The sequence below is a fragment of the Corapipo altera genome, unplaced genomic scaffold (genome assembly GCF_003945725.1).
Source record: "Corapipo altera isolate COAL_440 unplaced genomic scaffold, ASM394572v1 44, whole genome shotgun sequence".
NCBI classification, from domain to species: domain Eukaryota; kingdom Metazoa; phylum Chordata; class Aves; order Passeriformes; family Pipridae; genus Corapipo; species Corapipo altera.
The window spans coordinates 8,166,729-8,184,342 of record NW_020884880.1 but is presented as its reverse complement, the minus strand read 5'-3'; the positions used below and the strand labels follow the sequence as shown (position 1 = coordinate 8,184,342).

Below are 17,614 nucleotides of genomic sequence, written 5' to 3'. Positions count from 1 at the left end.
AGAATGAACAGTGGGAACAACCTGGTACTGCACTTAAAAAAAAAGTGAATGCTTGTATCCACACTGGAAAAGTCAACACTTCATTCATATTGCTATGTTTCATTATAGTGGAGGGAATGCACAGCATGTTTACCATGCCCTCCCAGTGAGTCCACACATTTATCTCAAAAGAAAAATATGCTCAGTAATATTCAATAAGTGGCCTAAGTACCCTGGCCTACCACTGATGCATCATTTAACAAAAATCGCAAAATCCACTATGTACTGTTAACATTAACTCCTGTACGTATTTCTCATTCAGAGACACTGTCGATTTATGAAAGTCCAGCTACTTAGAAAAGTTAAAATTATTCTTAAAAATTGCTATAGCAAATGCCCCATATTGGCAAGGATTCAACAGCATTTATTTACCACCCAGTTCTTGGTGTCTTAACAATGATCTGTGGGATGGATGGCACATTTTTTTTAACAAAGAAGCTAGAGACCCTCCATCTGTTTACTTACTGACTCATGAGATTAAGACAACAGTTTTATGAAGGCATCTATGCTAGGTAACATCATCTGATTTATAGTTGTTTAATATAGCACCATAATAAGAGTCAACAGCTGAAAGTTTTAGTCAGTCAAGTTTGAAATACAAATAAGATGTAGTTTGCTTTTCATCGCTCTCTAATAAACAGCGTAATTAGCCCAGTTCTCAGCTTAATAGCAAATTATTTATGACTTGGACTCTTAAAATCAAATACATCAGACATGAAGGGGTCTGGAATGCTGCTTCACTTTTGAAAGATACTTGCTTAATTATAAATTATTGAAGCAGAAACAGGAAATACTGCTGAGTCTCCAGGCAGTGCTACACAGGATGTGTATTTGATTGGATTATAGCAGCAGCAATCTTTTAGAGGTTTAAAAAAACCCTACTGATCTTCAGAAAGACACTGTGAGAGAAAGGCACATGCCATTGCTACATATTCATATATTCTCTCAATACCTTGCTGCAAACCCAGAATGCAGGTTTTGAGTCCAAAGGCTGAAAGCCTTCCTGCACTGCACCTACTAGGTCTGCTGCAAACACTGTAGGATCATTTATGCTACCCAGATGGCTAGTGCTGCAGAAAATTAGCTTACTGTGCGTTCACCATACTATTTAAACACTGTTGCTTCAGAAACTTACATTCTAATCATAATCCTTTATATTTTATTTATCACTTACAAAAGGAAAATATATTAAAAAAACCCAACTTCTCATGCCCTGATGGTTGAGATGTGTGGTTGCTGTGTTTTCTTAGCAGTAGTTAGGAAAAAACCCATTTAATTAATCCCCAAGCCCCATATATACAGTCTCTCAGAAGGCACTTGACTACAGGAAAAATAGACAGAATGTAAAAACATGTGATATTTAATATTCCTGAACCTGTATCAATGCTACAGCCATAACAATATTGCTGTGATTCAAAATATTTTAAAAACTCTAACAGAGTCTGAGGGGGAGTTAACATGCTTACAGCAAACTACCATCTGCATTTTATTTCCTTCTTTTTCCCTGGGAGAGATAAAGCTTATTGAAAATATATTGTACTTACTAGCAATCTCTTATCAAGGTTGGCTTTTCTTAAAGCAGAGGTAACAGAATTGGCATCTTTCTCTGCCATCCATGCTTTAAAAAGCTTTACAGCAAAAGAGGCTGCAATCCCTGTTTGAGAAAAGCATGTTTCAGCGATTTTCAACATGAATCAGAGTTGACTATAAGAATTATAAGGTTACAAAAAAGTTACAAGACTATGGAATGAAAATGCATCTATGACTACAGGACCAAACACATAGAGCTGAAATGCTTATTTTTTTTTAATGTAATACTAATTTTCTGAAGTATGCGAGATTGAAAATCTTTTCATTCTGTATCACCCATCTCCATTCAATTGTTCAAAGATTTTCTTTGCAATTATTTTTCCTATATTCTCAATTCACAGACTGAGTCGAATGCAAAAGGAAAATTAGGCATTAAATCAGTTAGGAAATGATGGCACAAAACAATAAAGGATAGTCAGGAATAAGAACTGAAAAAACAGATTTTCAAACGGTTTTTTAGCAAGCCCTGGAATAGGGTTAAAAAATTTTGGAACTTCAAGGTGACTGATTGTACTATGTCCTCCTAGGAGGCATTTAGTAGCTGGTAGGACCAGCCACAAATACTATTTTAAGTGGAAAAACTCCTTCCTCAGGGCACAAGTTAGTATTTTGTGTATTACATCAAACCTCCACTAGCAGGGGAGCTAATAAACCATCAGGCTCATATCTCCTATTTCATAGAGCTGCACCACCACAGCTCTGCTCCAGCTTCTTGTCTGCAAGCAACAAGTGCAGAGAGCTGAAGGCAGCTGAAAGGTCTCCCAGCTCATCCTTGAGGAAGGTCTCTTGCAGGTCAGTTATGCTCCTCTGTATTACACTCGTACCAACCAACACTCACAAACCTGGTCAACCAATAGGTGACTTAGGAATAGCTTCCACCTGCAAACACACTTCAGAATATCCAATATGTTATGTGCCAAATATCAGAATTGAATGGAATGGTCTCTGTCACCAAGCACTGTCCTAATACATGTCTTAAACACTTTTTCAAGTTTCAGCTTAAAACAAAGTAAGTTTTATGCCAGTATCAGTATTTGAGGTTGTTCTAGGGCTTCACTACCCACATATTTTCAAACGTGCTTCTAATTTACTGCCCAAATTTATCACTGACCAGTTCCTATACTCTATGAATGTATTGCCAACTGTCTTTGCTTTTAAACAGCTCTTCTCTTTTTAATTTTTTTTCCCTATTTGCAGAAAGTAACTTCAGTCATTTATTTTATTGATTAATGCCATTAGCTGCTCCTTGCATTTGCATTGTTTTTCCAGCATGGGTGACAAGAAGGGTACACTTAACCCTGATGAGGTTCCACCATGGCCTAGACCTTTCTCTGTCTCTGCTACAAATATGTCAGCAACCCACAAAGGACATCCTTGTTTTCCATCTATATATGACAGTAAAAGTAACGACAACACTGAAATAGGGTAATCTGAAAATAAATTAGGTATTTGCGCTCCGATCTGTTAGCTCTCCTGTCTGAACAGTCTACCCTTGTCTCACTTCCAGCCAATTCTTTGCCAGTGTTACAATTATCAAGCTGAACAACAACTCTCTCAGCTCACCTCATTGTTTCCTTGTGTGTTTTAACCTTAATTGCCTGCAGTATTGTTTTTTTGTAAATCAAAGAAAGCTTCAAGTTTGTTAATATGTGATTTACGTGTTTTGCCTTGCTCTTCTTCTCATTTTTCAATTATCTTTGCATCTTTAATTATTCTTCCATACAATATCTATTCCAGGACACTGACTGAACAATCTTTCCTCAAATGCTGTCACAGGTACATTTTTAGTACATATAAACCAAGAACTAAAAGTGTATGTAAGCTCCTAATAAAAGTTGAGGGCTCCTAGAAACTTAAGTTCATAATGCAAATAAGAATTGTATTCCTAAAATATTAAATTTAAAACATAAAAATTTACATGATTTTTAAAAATTTGAATTTTCAGATGGCTATTGTCTTCCCATAACTAGGAAGACTTTAATTTAAAAACATTGCAGACAATCACCCTAAAACATAGATTAGTGCTTTTGTTTGATTTTTTCCTAGTTTAATGCTGATTCCAAAAGCTGTGAATGATGACAGAGCAAAGCTGCAGCTGTGGCTTTTCTTTCTGCAGCATTTAGAAAACAAATATAATGGTTAGCATGCTGCAAATGAGAACATGAAGTTAGAATAATTTTTTTTTGAATGAAAGTTAGAATACATTTTAGATAATACATAACTCTTTAACAAAACCAAAAAAAGGGACGCAAAAACTGTTCCACACTGAAAGTACATTTGCAATTATGTCAGGTAGTCAGTAACTGTCAGAGAAAGAAATTGTTGAGCTAGCAGTTGGAAAATCAGGATTCCAACGTGGATGGCTACAAATATATAACAAAAATCCTCAAAAAAGTAATCTCGAAAATGCATTATACCCTAAGACTGAAGAACATTTATTCAGCATATGGTAAATACAAGTCCATGGAAAGTTTAGCAATCACTGATCACTACTAGTATGAAGGCAAAACGAGGGACTGATTTTTTTTCTTCTGCAATATCCCATTAGCCTGCACGTGCTCCCTGTCCCACTTCCCACTCCCATGCAGAAGATACTGGCAATGCTTGAAAAAATGCTAGCAGACATATCTCTGGGATAGATGTTATACTTCACATCTTTATAGTATCACAATAATACATACATTCTATAATTTGGCATGCACAACTATGACTTCCATAAAAACATAAATCCTTCGGGGTTTGTTTTTGCTATTTGTTGCTTTTTTCTATGTTTGACTGTCCTCTTACTGGATTCCACAAAGTAAGTTGGCCATTGCTGTCTGTATATGCTTCTGCTTTGAAATACTGATTTCTGTTGTACAGTCACAAGTTTCTAACTTTCATTTTATTGCAACATATATATTATGTTGCAACAAAATACATTTATAAAAAAGCTAATGTAATAAAAAATGTACAGAAAATTACCTTCTTTGACTATATTGTCAGTGAAGAGGCTTGTTAAAATTGTAGCAGGAAGAGTCCCATTGGCTAACAGGATGCCAGAAAGCATTGCCAGTTTTGTCTGCTCTGTCTCAGTAAAGGCTTTAAGAAATAGCAGGAGCTGTGGGTCAGAGAAGGAAAAAAAAGAAGATATATATTTGAGGCACAGGCAATGATAACAGGTAGAGATGAATATTAACAATACAATTTTTTTATTTCTCAAAAGTCCCACTACAAATAATAGCAATCACATCAAAATCTATCCTGAAGCACAGCAGTGCCACTTCACTGACCCCCTGTAATTTTACTTTCTGTAAGGACACAAGCCAACACCTGAAGTGAGCCTACAAAAAAGATGAAGAGAGACTACTGACTATTTACAAGAGCATGAAGTGACAGGACAAGGGGGAATGGCTTCAAACTGAGAATGGGGGTTGGATTAGATATTAGGAAGAAATTCTCTACTGTGAGAGTGGTGAGGCACTGGAACAGGGTGCCTAGAGAAGTTGTAGATGTCTCATCCCTGGAAGTATTCAAGGCCAGGTTGGATGTGGCTCTGAGCAACATGGTCTAGTGGACGGTGTCCCTGCCCATGGCAGGGGGGTTGGAACTGCATGATCTTGAAGGTCCCTTCCAACCCAAACCATTCTATGATTCTATATGGAATACAGTCAGGTAGAAAACACCCGTTCTTCTCCAAATATACATATATATGTGTAAAGATAAAAGTGCTTGCTACAGGCTTGAGATGCACAGAAATCACAGCCAGGAGCCTGCCTATTCACATCCTCAGAGTTCCAGCCAAGCCACACAGAGTTGCAGTTCATTTTCTAGCTTTCAAAAACTGTCGCTCATGGGAACAATAAAAGGATGAGAAAGTTTCCTGTTTTTCTTTTGGGGAAGGGAACACAGCACAATTACAACAGATTTTTTACTGGCTAAAATAAGATATATATTTCAAGTTCAGACATTCTCAATAAAGCTGACAAAGGACAGATAGGAACACAAGCTGCTTTAAGACCTTCTTACCATTCCCACCACTAATTACAAGAGAAACAAACAGGTTGGGAAAAAAATTGCAAATCTCATTGTCTGAAGTGCTACAAGATCTAAACTACATCTACACCTCTTAAAAGTCTAAAAATGGCAATTAAGCCCCTATTTTTAAAATCCCAATTTCATATGTTAAGATGAATGACTTGAGAGCATACTGATGAAGTACATTACACCTTTTCCTTTACATCAGAAAAAAAGTCATGCAAAATGAGATTTTGTCAATGGCATTATTGTTAAGCAATCGCAATATAGATGATGGGTAAAAGGAGATGATACAACAAAGGACATCTTCATTCAGTGCAAAAGGCTGCTGACTCCATCAGATGCTGGCTTACAAATTTACCACCACCACAAAAAAAGAAAGGAAAAAAAGAAGAGAAAAAAGAAATACTGCAAATACGATTTTCTGGAGTTAAAAAGAAATTAATTTTCTTCTTCATTAGAAAGAAGAAATGATACCCCTTCAAAAGGCTGTCATGACCTTCTGCTGTCATGATACCCTTTTTCCTTTTCCAAATGAGCAACAGATGCAATCTAAACAAAACAGCTTGTTTTGATGGAAAATTCCCACCAGGTTTCCACATTACACATATTTCTTAATTACCAGATTCCACCCATACAAAAGGACAGAATACCACACATGTACTTGTGCTTGTTTGTTACCATAGTCAGGAGAGATCTTCTCCAAGATATCTAAGCAGCTTATTAACTATAAGCTTTCTGAATGCACTGATGTTTTAAAAATCTAGATAATTAATGAAGTTATTAAAACTCATGCAGTGTTTTATGAATAGTTCTGCTCTGTATCAGAGAACAGAACTGAAAAAGACCTCATTCATACAGCACTACTTACGTAATAACATCAGCTTTAAATTACAGCTTACACAGGCTTGAATGATTCAGCCACAGACAAATCATTTGGGATTTTTTTTAGTGGGCTTCAGCCAACTCACTGCAACACGCACTTTTAGCTTAAAAGAAATATTATGAAACTATAAAATCTCAAGGTGTTAAGTTTATTTCAACAAACTGTGACTCAACCAAAAAATATACAAAAATTTCAGATGCAGAAGAATGGAATTATTATTTCTAAATATATGAATGAGAAACAAGTGGTGCACTGTATTTCCAAATGCAGTAACTAACTGATGTATATAAATGGTGCAGGTAAAGGAACCCCAGGGCCACATTTAAAGGGAGGATTGAAAATATTTTTACAGAATTGTAATATAAACCCAGAGTAAAATGGAAGCCTGGGGATTTAAAACTTTCTTTATACAAGCTTTATCAACAACACTGTACTAAACTGAGATCCGCACAAGAAAAAAAATCAGAATTAGACCTTTTGCTCTTTGCTGTAAGTACCAAGACTGTTAACAAACAAGTGTCAGATTTCTGTGTAGCCTACTTAACTCTTTTTTCTTTTGCTTCTATATAAGCAGTAGATAAGGATTTTGATAGAAACTGGCCACACTGACTACTTTACCATGACAGACTGGGTTTTGACATGCTTCTGAGCTGTAACCTTCATTAGGTTTGGCCAGTAATGTGTAGGTCATGCACAGTTATACCCATTCATGCCAGATTTGAGTCAGGAAAGCAATGATGTCAGGAAATCCATCTGCAAAACCAGAGTTACACAGTCCAAGATGGAGACAGAGTTTATGAGAAGGACATTCAAAAATTTATCAAGTCTATTTTTGAGAAATCTGTATTTGTTCAAATGTTTTAGAAGGTCTGAAATCACATATCTATGCAGTTTGCAGCCTTATCTTCTTCCCTGTCCTCTGAAATGTGCTCCTTGCAAGTCTCTTAGCATGAATGTGGTTTCTGGTGTATCCCACTGCAGTAGGTTTTAAGCAGCACCCTCATCTTCTACACATCTCTCACTACCTAAAGTATTGTTAGTGCTACTAGCATAATTTTTGTTTTACTACTGTTTCTTAAAAGCGGCTCAAACTTTGACTTGTAATTTTCTGCTACTTAAGGCAATTATTCTATATTTTCAAGCAATTGTGAAACATAGTCTAATTTAGGGGGAGACTGGGTAATAGAAAGAAACAAAACCTTTCATAAACCCATTTTAAAAACATCAAAAGGAACAAAAATCTCAGTCCAAAGTTGTTATTTCAGATTTTTATTGCTGATTATTTAAGAGCTCTTCTTTTACCATCACGATTACAAACCTCAGCAGGGAGGTCACAAAATGTCCAAGTCATTTCAGAATAGTACCCAACCACCCATAGAACATTCCCCAAGCTGATGCTTCCCTGCTGTTAGCCAAGCACGGACATTACTGCTTTCATTAGAGATATAGACTGATTGCAGGCATAAAAAGCGCAATTCTGGCTCACAATTTTGTATTTCTATTATAGCTATAAGAACTCCTACCTGCGTAAGTGGGAGTTCAGAATACCTAATATGTACAAGGCCAGACCTAATGTGCTGTTCCGTGCTATTTTTGTCTTTTAAGTGCAAATTTTGGGCATAAAAGATATGTACAAGTTAAGACACACATGCAACATTAAAAAGCACGCAGGAAAAACTTCCGCTCTCCTCCTGTGATCTGTCTTAATAGTGAAAATTAAGGAACACTACCAACACAGGGAGCGTGGTGTCTTTTTATATCTTCATTATCTGAACTGGTCTGTTGCTGACAGTCGGTCACATCTATAGACAGCACTGAATTGTCAGCAGTAGAGAAGGCAGGTAACATAACAACAGATTTCTGTAGACTGATTCTTGCCTTTCATTTCGCTGACTTAAAGCACCTCTGTTTACTCCCCATTTGATCTCAGAAGGTTATTCTCCCTCCTATTTCCTAATTCTTAGCCTGATTTACGGTTCTTTCATCAGGAAAACAGGAACACGAATAAAGGACATCACAACATCTCTCACTACTTTCAACGTCCTCACATGACTCAGTAATATTTACCACTGTTAAGACCAAAAATAAACTTACCTGTACTTTATCCCAATTTTGATAATAAAAAAATCTATATAGAACCTATATACTTGCAAAGACACTATACATACAGCTAATATTGCGTTACTCAACCACTGACCTAAACAGAAGTACATATGTAAAGAAAGATGAACATAAATTTGGAACTGAGAATTTTACTGAAATTATTGCAAAATGTTGTCATAGGTCTGCCAGTACACTGGGCAGCGCTCATATGAACTTAAGCTGCCTACATCAAAAAACAGCAATGTATTTAAATGCATTTGTCTTCTGTTGAAATCACTTGCACAAAATAATTTAGATGTAAGACTTTAGAGATATGGTTTGCTTGCGGCATTAGAAAAAAGAATAACTGGTAATTTTGGGAATTAAGAAATAAAACATCTGAAAGCTAGAAGCAGACCAAAAGGGGAAAGATGCTTGAAAATAATGTCCTACTGGCAAAGTTATGACCTAGAAGACAAATACTTGTGCAAATACTGCCATTTAAGATAATCTCTCTTGAAAGAGAAGTCCCACTGACACCATCTGCTTCTTTAGAGTGAAATTGCTGGTATTGCCCTGGTTTTTTAGCATGCCTTTTTCTGCAAGAAGAGCTACTTTTCCCCCAAGTGCTCTATCTGCCTAATGAGTATGCCAGAAAAATCACTTTCATTGCTGGGACAGTGACCCATGAAAAAAACATCAAGGAGTCACTCTCTTGCATTTCTAACCACCACTAACTGCAGCAATCTTTGAACTACTTGATCTTGCAGAAACACCTTCTAAAAATACGAATGTACCTATCTTCTGGCCCTCTATGGGCAGTTACTCCTGCACAAATTACAGCACACAGGGATTAAAGGATTAACTAGTTAAAAACTCAGCAGACTCATCAATGAGAATACAGTCACTTGGTGGGTTCCCACAAGTGGGGGGAGAGAGAAGGTAAACGAAAGGCACCTAAAAATAGTCTCAAGGGTTTTAAGGGCAATAGCAGTGCAGGTGCAATACACAGGCCCAAACACCTTTACAATCACCTTCTTAGGTTCTAGTTCTCTAATAAACTGCATTAACTAAGGAAGAGAGTGCACCCGGCAACCCCCAGGAGCCACACCAAGATTTGCACCAGTGCCATGGATGGTGATGGAAGGGCTGATGGAAAAATTTCCCCTCAGCCTAGGACCACTATGCAAACCTCATCTTGTGATTTGTCATACAAGATGCAATCAGACACTGACAACTACAAAAAAAGCATGTACATAAAAGGCAGTCTGCAAGGTGAACAAGCCCACCCAACCCTGTGCTGCCATGGCTAGAATGTTTCTAATGGCTTTAAATGAGTGGCATGGCTCCAGTCATACTGCTGTCTTTTAAGCTGGCATATGGCTAAACTTCACATCAGAGGCGCTTGTTCCTCAGCTGAAGAGTTAAATTATTATACATTAACCACAGTCTCATCTTGTCACTAAGTGTGCAAAGTGAAATTTTAAACTTAGAGGTTTTAAAACCAAAAACAAGTTACAGAAGAGAGAGGAGGCGGCTTGAATTGACATGGTAGTTGCTTAATATGCTGAACACGCTCTGAAACTTGAATGCTGTGAGTCAGCGCTTCTCATGTCAGTGATTATAGTAATTAACAGCAGGAACATTAGATTTGTGTGGGGATAGAGGTAAATTTAGGTCTTTAGAATGATGTACTGAGCAATCAGCATCAGTTGATAGGCATGCTGGCCACAAGTGTAAAAATAATTTCCTATATGAGAAAGAATGCATAAATCAGAGCCAAATTCATTCAGCCACAAGAGGTGGTGGTGAGGCATCATGCTCCAGGCATGCCCTTATTTGACCCTTGCAGCAATCTTTCTAATGTCTAAATAGTACGAAAACCATACCTTTACATTTAACAAACATGGTATTTTAGTCACAGGACAGGTTTTGCCATTATCAGCATGCTGGTTAAGTTACAGCACAGTACACTGTTTATTACTCCTTCAGGCCACTAGAAAAAGATATTTATATCTGTTACTAGGAACTCACAATAGACAAAAGAAATCTGTATTTTGTTTTTCAAACACTTCTACCCTGGCTTCTCCTGTCTCTTTACAATTCAGTATCACAAAACAAAGCAATATCCACAAACATCCACTACAGTCTAACAGCCAAATCTAACAGCACACTGCCAGTGGTGAGGACTTTCTCTTGCACATATCTCTGGTCTCGAATACAAAAAACTGGTGGTTAGGATGCATTCCACAAAGCAGGAGTGGTTTAAAACTCATACATCAAGTGACAGTCTGCACAGCAGATTTGCATTTATTCTTTGGAAAAAAACAAAGAGAGCTTTTCTATCAGCAGGACAGTAACACCACCTCTCTTTAACAACTATACCCCAAAGTTGTGCACAAAAAACCTGGAATAGGAAGGTGACTTTGGTCAGAGCAGCTAAAAGAATCATTAATTCAGAAATACTCTACATCAAGTGCTGCCTGCAGTATTCCCAAAGAGCTAAATTTGCAGAGTAAAGCTGCCTCCTGTAGATTCCATCCTCTTTTCCAGTAGAGCTAAATAAGACACCTAACAGTGCCACATTTGTACATGAACAATTATATAAGAAATAGGGTAAAAAATATTAACATTCCAAGAAAGACTGCCATCATCATTACCTTTTTGATTTCATCTTCAAATGCTTTCTCCAGATATTTGTATCTCCTGATAAGTTTATTGAAGACCTAAAGAGAAACACAGATTGATTTAAAAAGTGTAACAATTGCAGCCATCTTTCTTTACAAGAAAAGGCAAAGGAAACAAGACTGCCACTACTGAATCCATAAAGCCTATCTTTGACTAATCTGTGACATTTTTTTCTTTTAACTATCTCCACAGCAGGAAAGGAAATGTAGAAAGCACTGCTGGCTTCTCACATTCTTATATTCCACTGCACAGTTTTCTTTAGACGTGTTTCCAGGAAATAAGCAGCTTGCAGAATGGTATTTCTGCAGTTATCTATTGCATTGTCTGCCTCATGGAGACCATGAAACATTTGTCTCTATCAGTTTGTCCACAAACGGAAAAACACAAGTTTTGAGATTCTTGCTTCACAGAGTGATACTTGAGTCAGGGAATTTACTGCAGTTTGAAAGCCTTCTTTTCGCATTTCTCAGAATTTTATTCCTATTCTACTTTTCATCCTATCCATAGATCAAAAGCAAGGGAGAGGAGGAGAAGGTTAACTCTGCACCCTTCCCCTGGTAGTGCAGCTCTGGGGAAGTTGTCAGCTGAGCCTGATGGAGTGAGGCAGTCAGGATGCTGAGCATCTTCAGCAGGTGCAACATCTTTGCAAATCAACTAGCATAAATGTTTACAACAAAACACGCTCCTGCCAAGGAAAGAGGAAGAACGTTCAACAAAGCTTTTACAACAATTATGTTATTGGAAACACTTGTTCTCCAGTTTTCACCATTTGTTTCCCATCGTGTGACCACAGATTATGAAACCAGCAGCAGCACAGGTGCAAAGTGCATTAAAGGTGAAGAAGGAAGAGATAAGAAATCAAATAAACAAATAATTGCTCGCACTACCGTACAAAGGCACAAAACATATGACTCACTGTCACAAGTAATAGGGTTTATGTGGAGAACAAATGACATTATTGCCACATAATGTCATGGATGGGGGGGAATCAAGCTTAGAATATTTCAGATCACTTTTCAGAACAGAAAATACATCCTAACATCCTAAATGGAAGTATTCTGGCTCAGAACAAGTGAAAAATCAAGTTGTGGCTATGCTGAGAAACAGAGAGACAAAAAATTCTAATAAAATAAGGTGTAAGATGAAAATGTAAGCTTCTTCCTTGTTCATATTTCCAAACAAAAGTTTGTATATTTTCTTAAGTCCCTGTAAATGACAGAAGTGTGCTTGATACGCATATAATCTGCTAAAATATCAGCATTAGCTTTAGTCTTTTTATTTGATCACTTTTCACTCTTCTAATGGTTTCCATGACTAAATCCACAAAAAAAACATGCTACTGGTTCATTTGGGAGCCAGAGTAAGAAATTACCTTATAGGTATCTTCTAGATAAGGAAGTTCTAAACACTAGTTTAGACTAACTCCACTTTTTGATAATAGCACAAGAACTCTATTTTCTATTATGCATGGAAAAAAACCTGGCACACATCTCTTCAGGCATTAATTACAAAATGTTGACTTATTTTGCTGGCTTTTGGTTTGAAATGCAGAGAATACACTGAAAGTTCCACTGCTTCAAATCCTGAAGTAAAGCCTTCTTTTTCATTTTCCAGTATGCAAGCTTCTACTTTAAAGTTAAATTTCTTCTTGGAGGACTGGTACTGCCAATTTTTGTTACAAAATCATTAAAATATTAAAATTCAAGGAGACAGAATCAATGCTTTTACAAGTAACATGGATTTTCCTGAAGCAGAATACCCTGTTTCAAGAAATTATAAAGCTGATGTACAAGAAATATTGACCCTTTTTCCAAAAATAAGTATATTTCACTTCTTTAGATTATCAGAGATGTGTTTTTAAAGGAGCTTTCTGCTATTAAACAAACATTTGTTACTGATGCAGATTTTGATCCCAGCACCCTTAAATCAACCAAGCACCTTTCCAGCAGCTTGACACTCTAGACACCTTAGCAGGGACAGTGGTGTTTATGCTTCTACTTGCTGTCTCCAGCATTCCAATAATAATTAGTTATTTTAGAAGATAAAGATATTAATTAATGAAAGATTTCTGACATATGGGAGTTGCAATGGTATTGCATTTTTATGCCACCCTTCCTGTATCCAGAACTGAACGGTGGATTTGAATTTTCCATAGAATTCTTACTGTACTTTCTCATATAATCATTATCTTCCATTAAGGAGTTAGCTTCTTATCAAGAATGTTTGAGGCTTCATTGCTTTTTTGTGTTAATTTCACATAGGCCTATTTGTGCAAGCCTTATTCCTGCAAGACGAAACCATATATCACATATGTAGGAGAAATGAAAGTTCTTGGAATATATGCCCAGTTCCTAACTAAATATACAACTAAAGGTTGGAGGCATGAGCTTTTCACTTTTTGTCACTTTTATATTTCACAGAATTCTTTAAGCTGGAAAATACCTTTAAGATTATCAAGCCCAACTGCTAACCCAGCACTGCCAAGTCCCACTAAACCATGTCCCTAAGGCACCATGTCTACCCATCTTTTAAATACCTCCATGGATGGTGACTCCACCACTTCCCTGGGCAACCTATTCCAATGCTTCACAACCCCTTCAGTGAAGAAATTTTTCCTAATATCCAGTTTTAACCTCCCCTGGCTCAACACGAAGCCATTTCCTCTTGCCCTGCCCTTTATTACTTGGCAGAAGAGACCAGGCCCCATCTTGCTACAACCTCCTGTCAGGCAGTTGTAGAGAGTGATAAAGGTCACCTCTGAGCCTCATTTTCTTCAGGCTAAACAGCCCCAGCTCCTTCACCCACTCCTCATAAGACCTGTGCTCCAAACCCTTCAACAGCTGCATTTGCCCTTCTCTGGACATGCTCTGGCACCTCAATGTCTTTCTTGCAGCGAGGGGCCCAAAACTAAACACAGGATTTGAGATGTGGCCTCACCAGTGCCAAGTATAGGGGAATGATCAATGCCCTCATCCTGCTGGCCACACTGTTGCTGATACAGGCTGTATTTCTGATTCAGTTCATTTGTTTCTAAAAATACATTCATACAAATCTTTCAGTCTGCATACAGAAAAGGTCAACAAAAATAAAAAGGGTGGTGTCCAGAAATAGACTCAAACAACAGCAGACTGAGATAAGCAAAACTGCTTTCTGTAAAAGAAAGCATTGCCAACTGTGATAGGATTATCTTAGACATCCTATTTTTTTATCTAAAATGTATAGGTTAGGATAGATTACTGATTAACTAGATTTTTCAAGTGGCCTATAACTAGCCTACTGCAGCCTAGACAGTCTGCACATGTTCCACTGTAATCCCTTTTGATACACAAATGGAAAACAGTAATCAACTATGCCATAACTGACCTGAGCATAATTTCGGATGGCATCATGATCTTCATCTGCAAAAAATACACAGTGGTTGGTCATCTTGGTCTTATCATTGTCATCTATGCGTGTGCCTCCAGGAGCTAGAAGAAAGGGAAAAAAGGCAAGAAACGATTTCTTACTTTAGAGGATGTTCTATATGCAACACTTAATAAGTCTGGTCAGTCTTATGTTAGTAACACTAAAGCAAAAGGCCAGAGTAAGAGCTGGAAGGAGAAAAGGAGGAACAGAGAGAGACCAAGGTTTGCTAAGCTATGGTGGCATCTGACAGAAGGTACACCTGGCCAGTATGCTGCACCTCAGATCACACAGACCTCACAGGACTGAGCGATTCAGTTCTCTCACATCTCACTGGGTTTTGAGAACACTGAGAGTGATCAAATAAGCATGGGCTGGAGGATGACCCTTGTGCATATTTCAACTACTGCTTTAAATACCAATGAAAATCCTTTCCAAAGAGAAAAGTATTAGCACTCTTAGTAATTTGAGGACTTGGAACATCCTACTAATTCCTTTAATGCTTAGCAGGCTCATGTAAACATTCAAAACACTAGCTTATTTTGTTGAGAGTTTTTTACCTAGGTATTTCCACTAGCTTTTGTTTCTTGCATTACCTCAAATCTTACAAAGACATCTTTTCTTCTTACATACCAAAGACCAGGAAGCAGGAATCAAACCAACATGACCAGTAAAAGGAGCTAACTTATTCAAAATACAGAGGAAGGTGAAAGGCACATTTTTGCCAAAGTTCCCACTGATACCTGGGAGAAATGTCCCATGAACATCCATAAAGCACTCCTCATTATCCTTCACTTCTCCTCTCAGCTAGCCTTTGTTGCAACATCTACAAAGGAAGATTTGCAACAGCTGGAGTGCTGTATTTGCAACAGCTGGAGTGCTGTATTAGCCTTTTTATGCTAATAGGTCCCTCTGTTCCCCCTAGTTAGTGTATCTCTCATTTTCATTGTTGCAATTATATGCTGGTTTAGCTCAGATACTGCTACTCAGAGCAGTATCCATCAAGTGCCGAGGTGCTACTGCATGACAAACAACAAACAGTGCTATGATACGAGATGCAAGCAGTGTCTAGACAAGTGAAATTGTAATACAGGTTATAATTTCCACTGTAGAGGAAGACAGAATCTTAAAAGAAGCAAGCATCAAAATTCTCTGTCAGATATTCTGCAGGTTACCTAACATGCTGCCAGCTACCAAAATATCAAAGAGTGTGTCAGCATAGCGGCGATAATCAAGCCGTGAGCCTGCTGCATCCAGAAACTTGGCTATAGCCTCCAGGTCATTCCCAGCTTCATTGAGGCCTTGGACAATTGTATCCCTGAAGACTGTGGGTTCAAATTTCTCCTTTTCATCTGAAACAGAGATAGGAGAGAAAGAAAAGGAGAGAACCAGTTTTTAAACTGTTAAAATTCTGTATCAGCCAGCAACAGAAATGATCACAGCACTTAAATATATTCTTCTTATTCTGGTCAAGACAACAAAAGTTTCTTTGTTTTGCTTGTACTGCCTCTGGAAATTCTTCAGTGTTTACCCTTGCTTAGCTCTCTTCCGCATCTCCCAAGACCAAAACACACACAAACATATCACAATAAATAAATAAAGGAAAGGAAAAGCAACTACTGAAATTGTTTTCAAACTTCATACTCTTACTTCTCTTCTTGAAGGTATTATCACGTGTGTATCACTGTGCATTGCTAAATCTGAGAGCAGAGTGAAGGGAATGTCAGCTATGCGTACATAATGTCACTGTAGGAACACTCAATTTTTCATTTCTTGTTATTTTTCTTTAAATAACTATGGTCATACAGCTAAAATGTTTTCAAAAAGACAAGTCTTCAGGAAAAGAGACCAAGGTACTAACAAAACTAGGTTTTGCATAAACATTTAGGACCAGGCAACACAGTGTAACCAAGAATTTATCTTTCATATTCACAGATCTAAGCAGCACTAGGAACACAGAAACACAGCGCTCACATTGCATTTTCTACAGCTGTCCCTTGTTGCACTCTATTAAGGTACAGACAAAGCCCTATGTCAATGTCATTACTCACAAGAGACATAACTGCAACTTCCAGATAAATCTACGTAGACTTACCCACACCTCCTGTTCCCTTTTCTGCAGGCTGTTAATAGCTTACCACTTGAAGCTTCTTAAGAAAACAGGCCCTGGCTTTATATAAGGGCACATATGAAATGCCTGTTACTGTCAAAACAACTGAACTTCAAAAATAGAACTGCAAACTGGTCTGTGCACTCAAAATCCAGGTTTGTTATCACCTGCTGACACAAATATTGATACAAGTTCTTGAAAAACCTGCAAATACTATATCCAGAGAATCAATCCAGAGATTTTTACATACTAAGATAAATGAGGTTTAGTTAAGAGACCTTGCTTTCTAATAGCCTTTCTTCCCCAATCTCTCCCCTCCTGCGACAGTAGTCTCATGGCAATAACTATTTTCCGCATAACTCCTACTTTAAATAATTTTTTTATTTCTAATACACAAAAGACTTTCTCTCTCCTTGTTCCCCTGCTCATACTTGGGGTGTGCTCATTCTACCATCTTCAGTACGTCACTTGCACATTCTCCACCACTTTCAATGCATCCCCTTCCTCCATAACAATCATACCTGGAAGGCACAAAGCAGTCCCTTCCACTGAAGTGTCTCAGGCCACTGGGAAGCTCAGGTGACTAGTCAACCTGTCCTTTCAAGGAGCCTGGCAGCACATAGCCAACTGCAGTTCAAAGGCTGCCTGTCAAGCATGAAACACTGGAAAACTGAAGTGTCCCTTTATTTTCCAGAAATCCCCTGCTATGTCTAGCTTCTAGTGACTTACTAAGTCTACTTCCCATCTCCCTGTGGACTGCTTCCCCATCCTCTAAACTGACATCCTCAGATCAAAGCTGA

At 37.7% G+C, this 17,614-nt stretch overlaps 1 protein-coding gene across 2 annotated transcripts in view; it reads right to left on the bottom strand.

The window, feature by feature from the left end:
* Positions 1–17,614, bottom strand: part of BZW2 (basic leucine zipper and W2 domains 2) — a 54,429-nt gene that overhangs the window by 13,766 nt on the left and 23,049 nt on the right. For both annotated transcript variants that reach the window (XM_027639005.1, XM_027639004.1), the window contains exons 3-7: positions 15,880–16,056; positions 14,666–14,769; positions 11,275–11,340; positions 4,594–4,729; positions 1,584–1,693 (exon numbers count right to left, since the gene is read on the bottom strand). In XM_027639005.1, coding sequence (XP_027494806.1) covers positions 1,584–1,693; positions 4,594–4,729; positions 11,275–11,340; positions 14,666–14,769; positions 15,880–16,056 — 593 coding nt within the window. The remainder of the gene's footprint in view (positions 1–1,583; positions 1,694–4,593; positions 4,730–11,274; positions 11,341–14,665; positions 14,770–15,879; positions 16,057–17,614) is intronic.